The sequence below is a fragment of the Oncorhynchus gorbuscha genome, linkage group LG08 (assembly GCF_021184085.1).
Source record: "Oncorhynchus gorbuscha isolate QuinsamMale2020 ecotype Even-year linkage group LG08, OgorEven_v1.0, whole genome shotgun sequence".
NCBI classification, from domain to species: domain Eukaryota; kingdom Metazoa; phylum Chordata; class Actinopteri; order Salmoniformes; family Salmonidae; genus Oncorhynchus; species Oncorhynchus gorbuscha.
Window position 1 is genome coordinate 18,093,584 of NC_060180.1, and position 19,465 is coordinate 18,113,048.

Here is a 19,465-nt window from a genome sequence, read left to right on the forward strand (position 1 = left end):
CTGAGCTACCAGGGAGGGCCGGCAGTCACCATGGCCCCCCCAATGTCGCATTCACTCAACCCGACAAACCCTTTACTCCAACAGTTAAAGCAGCAGAGACTCATGCCCCCCACATCTTTGTGACTTTTCCCCAGCCCCTCTGCTACCTACGGCTGTGTGTTACATTCCCCCAGCTACCTCCACAACACATCCCTCCGTGAGTCCAGTCCAGCTACCCCGGATGGGAGAAGAGAGGACACGGTCTGCTTTGAGGGAGATATGGGGAAGGAACTGTGTTGGTCTTGACCCCGAGTAGCAGGAACGGTTGTGGCATTTGCTGTTTGAATTCAGAGACAGCTTTGCACTGACTGAAGAAGAGGTGGGTCAGACTCATCTGGTGCAGCATGAGATCGATACAGGTGATGCTCGGCACATCAAGATGCGTCCATATCCCGCTGGCACGCCAGGAGGCGGCAGACAAGGCTGTGTTGGAGACGCAGCGGGCAGACTTCATTGAGTCCTCAGACAGCCCCTGGGCGGCGCCAGTCATCATGTTTCCTAAGAAGGGGGCAAGCTGAGGTTCTGTGTGGACTACAGGCAGCTGCATGAGGTAACCAGGAAGGACTCATACCCCATACCACGTATCGATGAGTCGCTGGACCTGGTTAGGTGGTCCTCCTGGTTCTCCTCACTAGACCTCCGCAGTGGCTACTGGCAGGTGCCCCTCTCCCCAGAGGCCAGAGCCAAAACTGCATTCTCCACTAACAGAGGACACTGGCAGTTCAAGGTCCTGTGCTTCGACCTGTGCAACGCTCCAGCTAATTTTGAGCGTTTGATGGACAGGGTGCTGGATGGCGTCCCCCGACAGCAGTATCTGGTATACCTCGATGACATCCTGGCCCATGGCAGCTCCTTCCAGTCAGCCCTGGGGGGCGCTACGGCGTGTGCTGGAGCGGGTGGCTGCCACAGGTTAAGTCCAGGTATAGCCATGGTTCTCTCTCTTACATCTGGCCTTCACAAGAGAAAGTCACGATTGTTTTATTGGGTATCCTTCATTTATTTGGCATGGGCTATGGCCAAACAGTAGCCTGTGTGAAGTTGGGTTAATAAACCGTAAATTCGTAAACTTAATCCTCTGTCTGGACAATTGTTCCTTTATGATCTAGCCAGGTCATTACAATAGCATCTTGAAAATGACTGGTCGCTGAGCAGACAGGCACGGTCATTGAGACACAGAGTGTAAAACTGTGGAAACCCAGATAATCATAATAGTGTCTGAGCATTTAGGTCTGTTGCCATGGTGATGAAGTCATGTCGCCCATGGTTGGGCAGCGTTATGTAAGTGTGTGGGGGGTGGGGACGCGGTTGGATACAACATGGGCAACATGCTACAAAACAACACAACAGAAAGAGGAGTGGGTTTGTGCGTTTCATCAAGTTTACAAGCAAATATTTAGATGGTGGTAACGTATCAAATATAACCCATCCCTTTGATCAAATTGCATTTAGATAACTACTGTATGGGGTCAAACACAATACAATGTATACTGCGTATGCCCTTGGGTCTTGCAATACATTTGTGTAAGTAGCCCCTCAGACTTCTAGGTCAGTATGACTCAACAGTGTGTGGAAACTGTACTGAACAACCAGTTGAAGACATTGACCAAGTTTACATGTGCACAGCATTCTGGATAGTAGCTCATAAGGCCGTTGAAAGTCTTATTTGGGATAAAACGTTTATAAGCACCTTTGATATCCCGCTAACAAGTATCCCCATATCCATGAAAAAAACAGAATATTCCTAATTAACGTTAATATATGGGTTAAATGGAATAGTAATTGAAATATGGACACTGACCATAGGCCTATAACTGCTCACATGTAGCTTAATACAATATTAACTACTGCAGAATTATCAATTTCTTGCAGTAAAGGTATAGAACAAATGTTTATTTTGTCTCGGGTACAGAAGTGGAGAAATATTATTTCTTTCTTTCAGAATCTCTTGAGAAAATGCAAATGTGCATGTAATGTGTTATCTTTCACACTGTTATGCAAGCACAGTTTTTCAACCACATAAAATATCAGCCTGGTCTCATAGACTAGACGTAACATAGTAAATACAAATTATATTGTATTATTTGTTAGGTTTGTTATGGTTACATAAGGCAGAAGGTTATGTAAGGCAAAAACATAAGGTATAACAGAGCAACCTGGTTTCAGAGCATTTAATATTATTATTATGTATGTAAATCCGAGACACTCCATTTAATATGTTACATTTGGTATGGTTACATAAGACAGACAGTTACTTCAGGCAAAAACAAAGGGAGGTTGGTTATTCAGGGTGGAAGGGTGGGTGTATATTATAATGGACAACTTTAGCATTTTAGATGAATAGCAACTTTTTAACTATTTACTACTTTTTAGCTACTTCGCAACTACTTAGCATGTTAGCTAACCCTTCCCCTAACCATAACCCTTTTAGCTAACCCTTCACTTAACCTTAAGCCTTCAGCTAACACTTCAACTAACCTTAACCCTTTAAGCTAACTCCTAACCTTAACCCTAACCCCCAACCAGCTAGACAACATTAGCCACCTAGTCACCAAGCTAACGTTAGCCACAACAAATTAGAATTCATAAATATGATACATTTTACATACAGTACCAGTTAATAATTTGGACACACCAACTAATTCAAGGGTTTTTCTTTATTTGTTCTATTTTCTACACTGTAGAATACAACGTAGAATCATGTAGTAACCAAACAAATCAAAAACATATTTGAGATTCTGAAAAGTAACCACACTTTGCCTTGTTGACAGCTTTGCGCACTCTTGGCATTCTCTCAAGAAGCTTCACCTGGAACGCTTTTCCAAGAGTCTTGAAGGAGTTCCCATAAATGCTGAGCATTTGTTGGCTGCTTTTCCTTCACTCTGCGGCCAACTCATCCCAAACCATCTCAATTGGGTTGAGGTCGGGTGATTGTGGAGGCCAGGTCATCTGATGCAGCACTCCATCACACTCCTTATTTGTCAAATAGCCCTTACACAGCCTGGAGGTGTGTTGGGTCAGTGTCCTGTTGAAAAACAAATGATACTCCCACTAAGCCCAAACCAGATGGGATGCCGTATCACTGCAGAATGCTCTGGTAGCCATGCTGGTTAAGTGTGCTTTGAATCCTAAATCAATCACAGACAGTGTCACCAGCAAAGCACCCCCACACCATCACACCTCCTCCTCCATGCTTCACGGTAGAAACCACACATGCGCAGATAATCCGTTCTCCTACTCACAGTTGATGTTCAGATGTGTCTGTTGCTTGAACTCCGTGAATCATTTATTTTGGCTGCAATCTGAGGTGCAGTTAACTCTAATGAACTTATCCTCTGCAGCAGAGATAACTCTGGGTATTCCTTTCCTATGACGGTCCTCATGAGAGCCAGTTTCATCATAGCGCCTGATGATTCTTGCGACTGCACTTTCAAAGTTCTTGAAATTGACTGACCTTTATGTCTTAAAGTAATGATGGACTGTCATTTATCTTTGCTTATTTGAGCTGTTTTTGACATAATATGAACCAGGTCTTTTACCAAATAGTGCTATCTTCTGTATACCAACCCTACCTTGTCACAACACAACTGATTGACTCAAACGCATTAAGAAGAAAATAATTTCCACAAATTAACTTTCAACAAGGCACACATGTTAATTGAAATGCATTCCAGGTGATTAACTCATGAAGCTGGTTGAGAGAATGTCAATAGTGTGCAAAGCTGTCATCAAGGCAAAGGGTGGCTACTTTGAACAATCTCAAATATAAAATCTCTTTTGATTTGTTTAACACTTTTTTGGTTACTACATGATTCCATATGTGTTATTTAATAGTTTTGATGTCTTCACTATTATTCTACAATGTAGAAAATAGTCCAAGTAAAGAAAAACCCTGGAATGAGTAGGTTTGTCCAAACTTTTGACTGTACTATATATATAAAATATTATATATTATTTATTTTTTTAAATGGTATTATGATTTTTGAAGAGCCCCAAATGAAATATGACCATGATTATTCAACCAACCAACACCAAAGCTGCAAAATTAACCATATGAATTGCAGTAGAAGCCATCTGTAATGTTTCATAAAACAAATGAATAAATGAGTCCATTGAGGGTACTTGTGTAGAAAGAACACTTTTTTTGCTTACTTCATAATTCCATGTGTTATTTCATAGTTTTGACATCTTCACTGTTATTGTCTTGGCCTGATCTGTTTCACCTGTCCATGTGATTGTCTTCACTTATTTTCCCCAGTGTATTTATCCCTGTGTTTCCTGTTTCTCTGTGCCAGTTTGTCTTGTATGTTTCCAAGTCAACCAGCGGTTTTCCCATTCTCCTGCATTTTGCATTCTCCTTTTTCTAGTCCTCCCGGTTTTGACCCTTGCCTGTTTCTGGACTTTGTACCCACCTGCCTGACCATTCTGCCTGCCTTGACCACGAGCCTGTCTGCCACTTTGTACCTCCTGGACTCTGATCTGGTTTTTACCTTTTTGCCTGTCCATGACCATTCTCTTGCCTACCCCTTTGGATTAATAAACATTGTAAGACTTCAACCATCTCCTCCTGTCTCTGCATTTGGGTCTCGCCTTATGCCTTGATAATTATTCTACAATGTAGACAATAGTAAAAAATAAATAAAAACACTGAAATTAGTAGCTGGGTCCAAAACTTTTGACTGGTACTGTATTTGTAATATATCATACATTTAGCAAGTTCACAACAAGTTTCACAAATTCCGTAACATCATATGAAATGGATGATGTACATCCACAAATTAATACATACCATACTAAACGTAACATATGATACTAAATGGAGCGTCTCAGATTTACATACAGAATCATTTGAAATATTCTGAGAGCAGGTTGCAGCTATGTATGTCATGTTTTGTCATTGGTTATCATGTCTTGTCTCTGTGCTTCCCTTCTATTCGTTTCCCTCTGCTGGTCTTATTAGGTTCTTTCCCTCTTTCTATCCCTCTCTTCCCCTCCCTCTCTCCCTCTCTCGCTCTCTCTCTCTATCGTTCCGTTCCTGCTCCCAGCTGTTCCTCATTCTCCTAACTACCTCATTTACTCTTTTCACACCTGTCCCCTATTTTGCCCTCTGATTAGAGCCCCTATTTCTCCCCCTGTTTTCCGCTTCTGTCCTTGTCGGATCCTTGTATGATGTTCGCTGTTCTGTGTCCTTGTCTCGCCCTGTCGTGTCTTACCTTCTTCAGATGCTGCGTGTGAGCAGGTGTCTAGGTCTGCTACGGTCGGTGCCTTCCCGAAGCAACCTGCAGTCTATGGTCGAGTCTCCAGTCAGTCCTCTCTACTGACGAGTGGATTTCAGTTTTCCTGTTTTGTTTTCACCTTGATAATATCCAGGATTATCACTTTTGTCAAATACTGGAATAAAGACTCTGTTTTCGTTAAGTCGCTTTTGGGTCCTCATTCACCTGCATAACAATGTACCCAAGATAAACTGAAGTCTTATCAGAAAACGTGTTTCATAGTTTTTTCCCCTTTCATTTCCTTAAAACCCGGTCAAGCTGATGACACTTGGAAATTTTGCACAGGACCAATCTTCCCACTGTTTTGGAGTTATTGTGTTTTCTCCCAGGTCCCTAAACTTTACCAGTGTTAACTGCATTCAATATAATGTAAGACATTATTCTGGTGAGCACTACTTTATTTAGTCTTCTAGGGCAACAACTTATGACAGAAGAGAAGCTGCATGTACTGAAGAAAAATATCAACGCAACATGTAAAGTGTTGGTCTCATCACGAGCTGATTTAAAAGACCCCCCCCCCCAAAAAAAAAACCACAAATATTTTACATCCCTGTTAGTGAGCATTTCTCCTTTGCCAAGATAATCCATCCACCTGACAGGTGTGGCATATCAAGAAGCTGATTAAACAGCATGATCATTACACAAGTGCACCTTGTGCCGTGGACAAACAACCACTCTAAAATGTGCAGTTTTGTCACACAACACAATGCCACAGATGTCTCAAGTTTTGAGGGAGTGTGCAATTGACATGCTGACTATAGTAATGTTCACCAGAGCTGTTACCAGATAATTTAATGTTAATTCCTCTACCATAAGATACCTTCAATGTCGTTTTAGGGAATTTGGCAGTACGTCCAACTGGCCACACAACTGCAGACCACGTGTATGGCGAGCGGTTTGCTGATGTCAATGTTGTGAACAGAGTGCCCCATGGTGGTGGGGTTATGTAATGGGCAAGCATAAGCTACGGACAACGAACACAATTGCATTTTATCGATGGCAATTTTAATGCGTAGAGATCCTGAGGCCCATTGTCACGCCCATTTTTTTAAGGTACAGTATCTGTGACCAACAGATGCATATCTGTATTCCCAGTCATGTGAAATTCATAGATTAGGGCCTAATGAATTTATTTCCATTGACTGATTTCCTTATTTGAACTGTAACTCAGTAGAATCTTTGAAATTATTGCATGTTGCATTTATATTTTTGTTCAATATGCCTATATTTGACGAACTAATGGCCTATCAAATTATAATGTGGCCAGTAGGCTATATGGTCCAGTACGGAGTATCAGCTAAATCAATTATTATGAAATTACTATGGTGGATGGAACTGCACAGCTAGCCTACTTTTAGAAGTGATTTGTTTGACAATCAGATGAAAACATCATCACACCACACCCATGATATGTAAAATTGAACTTGCGGAGACCGCAAAAAACAACAGTAAACAGGGTAAGATGTTTACAAGGCACAGTATCAGGTCTAAGATCAGCATACCCCAGGCATCTTATACGGGTTTCTCATAACCGGGATATAAGCTTTTTCAGATGATTGTAAACAGGATATGATGTGTATATGCATCAACTCAAAAACAGAATCCTTGAGTATCCCGAATAATAACGGGATATCAAATCAAATCAAAATTTATTTGTCACATACACATGGTTAGCAGATGTTTAATGCGAGTGTAGCGAAATGCTTGTGCTTCTAGTTCCGACAATGCAGTAATAACCAACAAGTAATCTAACTAACAATTCCAAAACGACTGTCTTATACACACAAGTGTAAGGGGATAAAGAATATGTACATAAAGATACATTATTTTATTTTTTTACCTTTATTTAACCAGGCAAGTCAGTTAAGAACAAATTCTTATTTTCAATGACGGCCTAGGAACAGTGGGTTAACTGCCTGTTCAGGGGCAGAACGACAGATTTGTAGGGGGTTGCAACCTTCCGGTTACTAGTCCAACGCTCTAACCACTAGGCTACCCTGTCGCCCCATGAGTGATGAGTGATGGTACAGAGTGGCATAGGCAAGATGCAGTAGATGGTATCGAGTACAGTATATACATATGAGATGAGTATGTAAACAAAGTGGCATAGTTAAAGTGGCTAGTGATACATGTATTACATAAAGATGCACTAGATGATATAGAGTACAGTATATACGGATACATATGAGATGGATAATGTAGGGTATGTAAACATTCTATTAGGTAGCATTGTTTAAAGTGGCTAGTGATATATTTTACATCATTTCCCATCAATTCCCATTATTAAAGTGGCTGGAGTGGCTGTTTAACAGTCTGATGGCCGTGAGATAGAAGCTGTTTTTCAGTCTCTCGGTCCCAGCTTTGATGCACCTGTACTGACCTCGCCTTCTGGATGATAGCGGGGTGAACAGGCAGTGGCTCTGGTGGTTGTTGTCCTTGATGATCTTTATGGCCTTCCTGTAACATCGGGTGGTGTAGGTGTCCTGGAGGGCAGGTAGTTTGCCCCCGGTGATGCGTTGTGCAGACCTCACTACCCTCTGGAGAGCCTTACGGTTGTGGGCGGAGCAGTTGCCGTACCAGGCGGTGATACAGCCCGCCAGGATGGTCTCGATTGTGCATCTGTAGAAGTTTGTGAGTGCTTTTGGTGACAAGCCAAATTTCTTCAGCCTCCTGAGGTTGAAGAGGCGCTACTGCGCCTTCTTCACAATGCTGTCTGTGTGGGTGGACCAATTCAGTTTGTCTGTGATGTGTATGCCGAGGAACTTAAAACTTGCTACCCTCTCCACTACTGTTCCATTGATGTGGATAGGGGGTGTTCCCTCTGCTGTTTCCTGAAGTCCACAATCATCTCCTTAGTTTTGTTGACGTTGAGTGTGAGGTTATTTTCCTGACACCACACTCCGAGGGCCCTCACCTCCTCCCTGTAGGCCGTCTCATCGTTGTTGGTAATGAAGCCTACCACTGTTGTGTCGTCCGCAAACTTGATGATTGAGTTGGAGGCGTGCGTGGCCACGCAGTCGTGGGTGAATAGGGAGTACAGGAGAGGGCTCACAACGCACCCTTGTGGGGCCCCAGTGTTGAGGATCAGCAGGGTGGAGATGTTGTTGCCTACCATCACCACCTGGGGGCAGCCCGTCAGGAAGTGCAGTACCCAGTTGCACAGGGCGGGGTCAAGACCCAGGGTCTCGAGCTTGATGACGAGCTCGGAGGGTACTATGGTGTTAAATGCCGAGCTGTAGTCGATGAACAGCATTCTCACATAGGTATTCCTCTTGTCCAGATGGGTTAGGGCAGTGTGCAGTGTGGTTGAGATTGCATCGTCTGTGGACTTATTTGGGCGGTAAGCAGAGTGGGTCTAGAGTGTCAGGTAGGGTGGAGGTGATATGGTCCTTGACTAGTCTCTCAAAGCACTTCATGATGACGGAAGTGAGTGCTACGGGGCGGTAGTCGTTTAGCTCAGTTACCTTAGCTTTCTTGGGAACAGGAACAATGGTGGCCCTCTTAAAGCACGTGGGAACAGCAGACTGGGATAGGGATTGATTGAATATGTCCGTAAACACACCAGCCAGCTGGTCTGCGCATGCTCTGAGGGCGTGGCTGGGGATGCCGTCTGGGCCTGCAGCCTTGCGAGGGGTAACACGTTTAAATGTTTTTACTCACCTCGGCTGCAGTGAAGGAGAGGCCGCATGTTTTGGATGCAGGCCGTGTCAGTGGCACTGTATTGTCCTCAAAGCGGGCAAAAAAGTTATTTAGTCTGCCTGGGAGCAAGACATCCTGGTCCGTGACGGGGCTGGTTTTCATTTTGTAATCCGTGATTGACTGTAGACCCTGCCACATACCTCTTGTGTCTGAGCCGTTGAATTGAGATTCTACTTTGTCTCTATAATGACACTTAGCTTGTTTGATTGCCTTGCGGAGGGAATAGCTACACCGTTTGTATTCGGTCATATTTCCGGTCACCTTGCCCTGATTAAAAGCAGTGGTTCGCGCTTTCAGTTTCACGCGAATGCTGCCATCAATCCACGGTTTCTGGTTTGGGAATGTTTTAATCGTTGCTATGGGAACGACATCTTCAACGCACATTCTAATGAACTCGCACACCGAATCAGCGTATTCGTCAATGTTGTTGATGCAATACGAAACAAAGAGTCAAATTAAGTTCGTTCAGAGCCATCGATGTGTCTGCTTGGGGGGGGAATATATACGGCTGTGATTATAATCGAAGAGAATTCCCTTGGTAGATAATGCGGTCGACATTTGATTGTGAGGAATTCTAAATCAGGTGAACAGAAGGACTTGAGTTCCTGTATGCTTTTGTGACCACACCATGTCTCGTTAGCCATAAGACATACGCCCCCGCCCCTCTTCTTACCAGAAAGATGTTTGTTTCTTTCTGCGCGATGCGTGGAGAAACCCGCTGGCTGCACCGACTCCGATAGCGTCTCTCCAGTGAGCCATGTTTCCGTGAAGCAAAGAACGTTACAGTCTCTGATGTCCCTCTGGAATGCTACCCTTGCTCGGATTTCATCAACCTTGTTGTCAAGAGACTGGACATTGTCGAGAAGTATACTGGGGAGTGGTGCACGATGAGCCCATCTTCGGTGTCTGACCAGAAGACCGCTACGGTTCCCTCTTTTACGAAGTCGTTTTTTTGGGTCGCCGGCTGGGATCCATTCTGTTGTCCTGGGTGAAAGGCAGAACACAGGATCCGCTTCGCGAAAGTCATATTCTTGGTCGTACTGATGGTGAGTTGACGCTGCTCTTATATTCAGTAGTTCTTCTCGACTGTATGTAATGAAACCTAAGATGACCTGGGGTACTAATGTAAGAAATAACACGTAAAAAAAACAAAAAACTGCATAGTTTCCTAGGAACGCGAAGCGAGGCGGGCATCTCTGTCGGCACCATAGTCTATTGCAACATTAGCGCAGCTAGCTATTGACTAGACCAGTGGTGTGCATGTAAACGTGGTCAATGTGACAATGGTGGCCCAGATGGTGATTATACATGGTGTGTTTGGTGATTTCAAATGGTCACAAGCATATTGATCAGGCCGCACATTGCTACATCCACCAAACGGGAGAAAACATACCTCAAATGCTGTTGAAGACCGTTTTGAGAAAATGTGGTTTCAGTACAAACAGTCATGCAATGTAGCAAAGGTTGAACGCACCCCAGGTAGACTTCCAGGTGTAGTGAGTCACATAACTGACGGAGAGAGAAAATAGAGGCAAAGGAAAAGCTGCTTTACTCAATCCCTAGTGAGAACTACTGATTTATACACAGACAGTTCCCTACAGGGAACAGGGAATAACAATGAAGGGGAACAATCCATTGCAAATCCAGGACTTTGCAATGTGATTCCCAAATCCATAGGCTCTGACATTAGTGTGCGACTGTTATCCTGGATCAAATGTAGGATGTTTAGGACTTGAAAAAGCAACGCAGTTCTTCTATAATGAGAAATCCCCAGGGATCTCCATGCATGCATGCAGACACACACACACACACACACACACACACACACACACACACACACACACACACACACACACACACACACACACACACACACACACACACACACACACACACACACACACACACACACACACACACACACACACACACAGAAAGTCACACACACACCAGGTATCAAAGTGCTAGCGAAGGCATGTTGCTAATTAGACAATCCCAGTTCCTAGTGTGTGTTCGAGGGTGGTTCTCATTAGAATTGCTTTGATCTGATGCCATTTGAGTAAATAAATAATGTTAGACCATTTCCCATGGCAGCAACCCAGAGGAAAATCTATATGTTTACTGTATAATATACTGTTACGAAAAACACACACACACACACAAGCTGACTATAGAGAGATATTGATCAGATAAGCCTGTGAATATCATGGAGGTCTCTTCGGTCAAGCGGAATGGTGAGCTTGATCATCATAAGCTTCTATCTGTGTTGTGCCTGGATCGACGAGTTAAGCGCATAATTGCTGAATACCTGTTGCCACTCCTTCTGCTGGGGTGAAATAGTCATTTTCTTCAACCTTAACATGAATCCATGCACTCCTAAACACAAACACACCTATCGTCAGTGTATGGTGTGTGTGTGTGTGGCCAAACAAAAGACAAGTCTCTCTGGATTAGGCATTTTACATAAAGACACTTTATTATATTAGACATACATCTCTTGATATGATATTTATAGATATTATAAGACCAGTAGGTCAAAAATAATACTATAATTGTTATATATAGAAAACTAAGCAGATATACACTACTTTTGACTTATCTTAGTTCTGTCACCAAAAATCTAAAAGTCACAGGGATTAGAGGTTACACAGTACAGTCTGTTAGTAATAGTGTGTGTGTGTGTGTGTGTGTGTGTGTGTGTGTGTGTGTGTGTGTGTGTGTGTGTGTGTGTGTGTGTGTGTGTGTGTGTGTGTGTGTGTGTGTGTGTGTGTGTGTGTGTGTGTGTGTGTGTGTGTGTGTGTGTGTGTGTGTGTGTGTGTGTGTGTGTGTGTGTGTGTGTAAGTGACCCCTCACAAATCACATGAATTGAGATTAGGATTTTGTTAGGTTCTCGCCACAACCATTGTCATATTAGCTGGTGTTTACATTTGTAGATGTATAATAAGGGGCCAATATAATGCAATCTTCTCAGTTGAACTTTGACACAAGGTTTATGTACTATACTGTAACACTGGTTGGAACTTCACACAAAGCTGAAAGGGGAACACAGTACTGTAATGCATTATGGAGAGCATGTGTTGGTCTGTAAAGGGCCTATGGCCTACAAGTCTTGTTCCTTTCTGTTTCATAGGCTTTTTTTACAAAGGAGGTAGGACTATTTTGTTGGCAACAGAGAGAAAATTCACTGACAGTAATATTCATTTGGCAATCACACTACCGTGTTTCCTCTATCTGACATTAAGAAAGAGCATGGCTGAAGTGGGAGTCGCCCTCATCAAGACACTGTCTTTCAATCTTTATTTTGGTCTTTCTCTCTTTTTTTCTCTTTCTCTACTGCACCTCTCTCTCTAGTGTTTCTCTGTCTCTCCCCCTCTCTCTCTCTTTAGGGGCTCTGGTCACTGTGCATGTATTATGGAGGCTTGTCGGGGTCAGGAGGCATCAAAGCTGAAAGACAAGAGGGGAAAATGGGTATTACCATTACTGTGTATATGCATGTTTCGTGCAAGTTGCCATGTGTGTGTGTGTGTGTGTGTGTGTGTGTGTGTGTGTGTGTGTGTGTGTGTGTGTGTGTGTGTGTGTGTGTGTGTGTGTGTGTGTGTGTGTGTGTGTGTGTGTGTGTGTGTGTGTGTGTGTGTGTGTGTGTGTGTGTGTGTGTGTGCACGCGCGTTAGGGATGGGTTTTTTAAATAATTTCACTATTCGAATAGAAATTTCTGTCAGATATCCGGATATTGCAAATATATGTTGTTGTTTCTTAACCTGAGCACTGCTGCTATAGCTAGCTAGGCTAATTCAGGCTACATGCTGTGCTTTTTCCCCAACCCCATTCAGATAAAACAACAGCTTACCTGTTGGTTGCTCGTTGTAGCTTACTCCTTCTCATTGAGAACTTCGAATTCCATAATTTTATTCCATCTTGCATTGCATTAGTGAACTCTCACTCCACTTGCTACACATTGAGCCTCTTTATCACCTTGATTGGACAACATTTTATTTTTATTTATTTTTTACCTTTATTTAACCAGGCAAGTCAGTTAAGAACAAATTATTATTTTCAATGATGGCCTAGGAACAGTAGGTTAACTGCCTGTTCAGGGGCAGAACGACAGATTTCATCAACATCAACAACTAGCTACAGTGCCTATAGAAAGTCTACACCCCATTGAACTTTCTTCACATTGCTGCGTTAAACTTAAATCTAAAAAGGGATTATATTAGATTTTTTCCCAACATAGCTACACAACCTACTCCACCTTTTCAAAGTTAAATAAAACATTTTCCAAATTAAGAAAAAATAATACAACTGAAATATCATAATTGGACAAGTCTCCACCCGCCTGAGCTAATACTTGGTGGAAGCACCTTTGGCAGCCATTACAGCTGTGAATCATTTTCATTAAGATTCTACCAACTTTACACAACTCTTAGAGCAACATACAGAGCATTCAGAAAGTATTCAGACCCCTTCACTTTTTCCACATTTTGTTTCTGTCACGCCTTGGTCATTGTATCTTGTGTTTTTGTTATATGTTTGGGTAGGCCAGGGTGTGACATGGGTTTATATGTTGTATTTCGTATTGGGGTGTGTATTAATTGGGAGTGTGTATTAGTAGGGGTGTGTCTAGTTAGGCTTGGCTACCTGAGGCGATTCCTAATTGGAGTCAGCTGATTCTAGTTGTCTCGGATTGGGAACCGTATTTAGGTAGCTTGAGTGCGCGTTGTATTTCGTGGGCGATTGTACCTGTCTCTGTGTTAGTCACCAGATAGGCTGTATTAGTTTCACTCGTTTGTTGTTTTCGTATTTTCAGTTATTTCATGTACCGCTATTTTCTTCATTAAAAGTCATGAGTAACCTACACGCTGCATTTCGGTCTGACTCACTTCAAACAACAGACAAACTATATTACAGAATCACCCACCATTCACAGACCGAGCAGCGTGTGAACTGGCAGGAGCTAAAGGAGGACGATATGGACGGCAGAAGCAGGGATTATAAGACCTGGGAAGAAATCGACAGGTGGGCGGCCGACCCAGAGCGAGTGCAGGAGCCCGCCTGGGATTCCCTACAGCAATGTGAAGAGGGCTATACACGTATGGATTCGAGAAGGAAAGCATTGCTATACAGAGCGAAAACCGACGGAAAGGGGGAAAGCGCAGAGAGAGAGTGGCTGAGTCAGAGAATAGACCTGAGCCTACTCTCCCTGTTAATCGTGAAGAGCAGTTGCAATGGGAGAGACTGCATCATTTGGAGATTTGGACATGGGAGGAGGAATTAGACGGTCAAGGGCCCTGGGAGCAGCCGGGAGAATATCGCCGTCCCAAGGAGGATATAGAGGCAGCTAAAGCGGAGAGGCGCATGTATGAGGAGGCAGCACGGCGACGCGGTTGGAAACCGGAAAGTCACCCCAAAAACAATATTGGGGGGGGGGCTAAAAGGGAGAATAGTTATGCCAGGTAGGAAACCTGCGCATACTCCCTGTGCTCACCGTTGGGCTAGAGAGACCGGGCAGGCACCGTGTTATGCAATGGAGCGCACGGTGTTTCCAGTGTGGGTGCAGAGCCAGCTGCGACACATACCAGCCCTTCCTATTTGTCGGGCTAGAGTGGGCATCGAGCCAGGTAAGCTTGGGCAGGCTAGGTGTTCAAGAGCTCCAGTGCGCCTGCACGGTCCGGTCTATCCAGAGCCACCTCTACACACCAGTCCTCCGGTAGCAGCTCCCCGCACCAGGCTTCCTGTGCGTTTCCTCGCGCCAGTACCACCAGTTCCAGCACCACGCACCAGGCCTTCAGTGCGCATCGCCTGTTCAGCACAGCCAGTGCTTTTCTCCCCTCCTGTGCTATCGGAGTCTCCAGCCTGTTTAGCGCAGCCAGAGCCTTTCTCCTCTCCGGCGCTGCCGGAGTCTCCTGTCTGTCCAGCGCCACCAGTGCTACCAGTCGGCCCAGCGCGTCCAGTGCGCCTCGCCTGTTCAGCGTAGCCAGAGCTTTTCTCCTCTCCTGCACTGTTGGAGTCTCCCGCCTGTTCAGCTCAGCCAGAGCCTTTCTCCTCTCCTGCGCTGCTGGAGTCTCCTGTCTGCCCAGTGCCGCCAGTCGGCCCAGCGTCACCAGTCTGCCAGGATCCACCAGAAGTGCCAGTCTGCCAGGATCCGCCAGAAGTGCCAGTCTGCCAAGATCTTCTAGATCGGCCAGACAACCTTAATCATCCAGGTCCACCAGCCAGCCAGGGTTTACCGGAGCCTACTACCTGCCTGAGCTCCCTCTCAGTACTGAGCTTCCTCTCAGTACTAGGCTCCCTCTCTGTACTGGGCTCCCTCTCAGTACCGAGCTTCCTCTCAGTACTGAGCTTCTTCTCAGTACTGAGCTCCCTCTCAGTACTGGGCTCCCTCTCAGTACCGGGCTTCCCCTCAGTACCGGGCTTCCCCTCAGTACCGGGCTGCTTCGGTCCCGGGCTGCCCCTCTGTCCCGGGCTGCCCCTCTGTCCCGAGTTGCCCCTCTGTCCCGAGTTGCCCCTCTGTCCCGAGTTGCCCCTCTGTCCCGAGCTGCCCCTCTGTCCCGAGCTGCCCCTCTGTCCCGAGCTGCCCCTCGGTCCCGAGCTGCCCCTCGGTCCCGAGCTGCCCCTCGGTCCCGAGCTGCCCCTCGGTCCCGAGCTGCCCCTCAGTTATGTGGGGATCAGGGTGAGGACTATTAGGCCATGGTCGGCGGAGAAAGGGGGATTATCCTAGGACGCGAAGGGGAGGAACTAGGACATTTATGGAGTGGGGTCCACGTCCCGAGCCAGAACCGCCACCATGGACAGACGCCCACCCGGACCCTCCCTATGCTCTTGAGGTGCGTCCCGGAGTCCGCACCTTAGGGGGGGTTCTGTCACGCCTTGGTCATTGTATCTTGTGTTTTTGTTATATGTTTGGGTAGGCCAGGGTGTGACATGGGTTTATATGTTGTATTTCGTATTGGGGTTTGTATTAATTGGGAGTGTGTATTAGTAGGGGTGTGTCTAGTTAGTAGTTAGGCTTGGCTGCCTGAGGCGATTCCTAATTGGAGTCAGCTGATTCTAGTTGTCTCGGATTGGGAACCGTATTTAGGTAGCTTGAGTGCGCGTTGTATTTCGTGGGCGATTGTACCTGTCTCTGTGTTAGTCACCAGATAGGCTGTATTAGTTTCACTCGTTTGTTGTTTTCGTATTTTCAGTTATTTCATGTACCGCTATTTTCTTCATTAAAAGTCATGAGTAACCTACACGCTGCATTTCGGTCTGACTCACTTCAAACAACAGACGAACTACATTACAGTTTCGTTCCAGTCTTATTCTAAAATCGATGAATTAAAACATTTTCCTAATCAATCTACAAACAATAACACATAATGACAAAGCAAAAAACAGGTTTTTAAAATGCTTGAAATACAGAAATACCGTATTTACACAAGTATTCCGAATCTACTATGAGACTCAAAATTGAGCTGTTTTCATAGAATATCCTTGATGTGTTTACAACTTGATTGGCGTCCACCTGTGGTAAATGCAATTGATTGGAGATGATATGGAAAGGCACACACCTGTCTATAAGGTCCCACAATTGATAGCGCATGTCAGAGCAAAAGCCAAGCCACGAGGTCAAAGGAATCATCTGTAGAGCTTTGAGCTCTGAGGACTTTCAGACCATGAGAAAGACTCTGTGGTCTGATGAAACCAAGAAACTCTTTGGCCTGAATGCTAAGCGTCACGTCTGGAGGAAACCTGGCACCATCCCTACGGTGAAGCATGGTGGTGGCAACATCATGTTGTGGGGATGTTTTTCAGCGGCAGGGACTGGAACACTAGTCAGGATCCAGAGAAAGATGAATGGAGCAAAGTAAAGAGAGATCCTTTGGGGTGGCAGGTAGCCTAGTGGTTAGAGCATTGGGCCAGTAACTGAAAGGTTGGTGGATCGAATCCCCATGCTGACAATCCCCGTGCTGACAATTTAAAAATCTGTTGTTCTGCCCCTGAACAAGGCAGTTAACGCACTGTTCCTAGGCTCTCATTGTAAATAAGAATTTGTTCTGAACTGACTTGCCTGGTAAAATAAAATAAAATCCCTGATGAAAACCTGCTCAGGACCTCAGACTAGGGTGAAGGTTCACCTTCCAACAGGACAACGACCCTAAGCACACAGCCAAGACAATGCAGGAGTGGCTTTGGAACAAGTCTCTGAATGTCCTTGAGTGGCCCAGCCAGAGCTCAGACATGAACCCGATTGAACATCTCTGAAGAGACCTGAAAATAGCTGTGCAGTGAAGCTCCTCATCCAACCCGACAGAGCTTGAGAAGATCTGCAGAGAATAATGGGAGAAACTCCCCAAATACAGTGCCTAGCTTGTAGCGTCATACCCAAGAAGACTTGAGGCTATAATTGCTGCCAAAGGGGCTTTAACAAAGTACTGAGTACAAGATCTGAATACCTATGTAAATGTGATATTTCCGGTTTTTATTTGCAAACATTTCTAAAAACCTGTTTTGCTTTGTCATTATGTGTGTAGATTGATGAGGGGGGGAAACTATTCAATACATTTTAGATTAGGGCTGTAACGTAACAAAATATGGAAAATGGTCTGAATACTTTCTGAATGCACTGTATGTGTGTTTGTTTTTGTGTGTGTGCATGCCTTTGTATGTGCAGTACCAGTCAAAAGTGTAGACACACATACTCATTCTAGGGTTTCTTAATTTTGTACTATTTTCTACATGTTCTACATAGTAAAGGCATCAAAAATATGAAATAACACACATGGAATAATGTAGTAACCAAAAAAGTGTTAAACAAATCAAAATATATTTTAGATTCTTCAAAGTAGCCACCATTTGCCTTGATGACAGCTTTGCACACTCTTGGCATTCTCTCAACCAGCTAGTCTCCTGGAATGCATTTCAATTAACAGGTGTGTCTTGTTAAAAGTTAACTTGTGGAATTTCTTTCCTTAATGTGTTTGAGCCAATCAGTTGGGTTGTGACAAGGTAGGGTTGGTATACAGAAGATAGCCCTATTTTGTAAAAGACCTGTTTCATATAATGGCAAGAACAACTCAAATAAGCAAAAAGAAACGGCAGTCCATCATTACTTTAAGACATGAAGGTCAGTCAATCTGGATTAACTTTGAAAGTTTCTTCAAGTACAGTCGCAAAAACCATCAAGCGTTATGATGAAACTGGCTCTCATGAGGACCACCACAGGAAAGGAAGACCCGAGAGTTACCTCTTCTGCAGAGGATAAGTTCATTAGACTTAACTGCACCTTAGATTACAGCCCAAATAAATGCTTCACAGAGTTCAAGTAACAGACATATCTCAATATCAACTGTTCAGAGGAGACTGTGTGAATCAAGCCTTCATGGTCAAATTGCTGCAAAGAAACCTCTACTAAAGGACACCAATAATAAGAAGAGACTTGCTTGGGCCAAGAAACACGAGCAATGGGCATTAGACAGGTGGAAATCTGTCCTTTGGTCTGATGAGTCCAAATTTGAGATTTTTGGTTCCAACCACCATGTCTTTGTGAGACGCAGAGTAGGTGAATAGATGATCTCCGCATGTGTGGTTAACACCGTGAAGCATGGAGGAGGTGTGATGATGTGATGATGCGGGGGTGCTTTGCTGGTGACACTGACAGTGATTTATTTAGAATTCAATGCACACTTAACCAGCATGGCTCCATCTGGTTAAGGGCATAATGGGACTATAATTTGTTTTTCAACAGGACAATGACCAACACATTCCCAGGCTGTGTAAGGGCTATTTTACCAAGAAGGAGATGTATCAGATGACCTGGCCTCCACAATCACCCGACCTCAACCCAATTGAGATGGTTTGGGATGAGTTGGACCGCAGAGTGAAGGAAAAGCAGCCAACAAGTACTCAGCATATGTGTGAAGTCCTTCAAGACTGTTGGAAAAGGATTCCAGGTGAAGCTGGTTGAGAGAATGCCAAGAGTGTGCAAAGCTGTCATCAAGGCAAAGGGTGGCTACTTTGAAGAATATTTTGATTTGTTTAACACTTTTTTGGTTACTACATGATTTCATATGTGTTATTTCATAGTTTTGAAGTCTTCACTATTATTCTACAATGTAGAAAATAGTCCAAAAAAATACAATTAGTAGGTGTGTCCAAACTTTGACTGGTATTGTATGTCTCACCTGTCCCAAATCTTCACACTCCTACAGGTGTTGGTGCAGCAGCCAGCAGATATGAGAGCTGCAAACAACATCAATAAATATGATCAATAATCTATATGACAAGGGACAAGCACAACATCCTGACAATAAAACCAGAATGGAATGGAATAAAATAAACATATTTAAGACTATTGTTGTGTGTCTGTCTTGATTTTCACAGTATATCCAGAGCAGTGTGTGTGTGTGTTCGTACATGTGGCCATAGTAGTGAGTCACTGTACTAATTACAGTCATTAGGTGGAAAACAACCCC

At 44.2% G+C, this 19,465-nt stretch overlaps 1 protein-coding gene across 1 annotated transcript in view; it reads right to left on the reverse strand.

Moving 5' to 3' along the window:
• Positions 1-11,461: 11,461 nt before the first annotated feature.
• Positions 11,462-19,465, reverse strand: part of ccdc85a (coiled-coil domain containing 85A) — a 42,077-nt gene continuing 34,073 nt past the window's right edge. Inside the window, exons 4-5 of the mRNA XM_046357866.1 lie at positions 19,175-19,232; positions 11,462-12,455 (exon numbers count right to left, since the gene is read on the reverse strand). Coding sequence (XP_046213822.1) covers positions 12,440-12,455; positions 19,175-19,232 — 74 coding nt within the window. The 3' untranslated portion in view covers positions 11,462-12,439. The remainder of the gene's footprint in view (positions 12,456-19,174; positions 19,233-19,465) is intronic.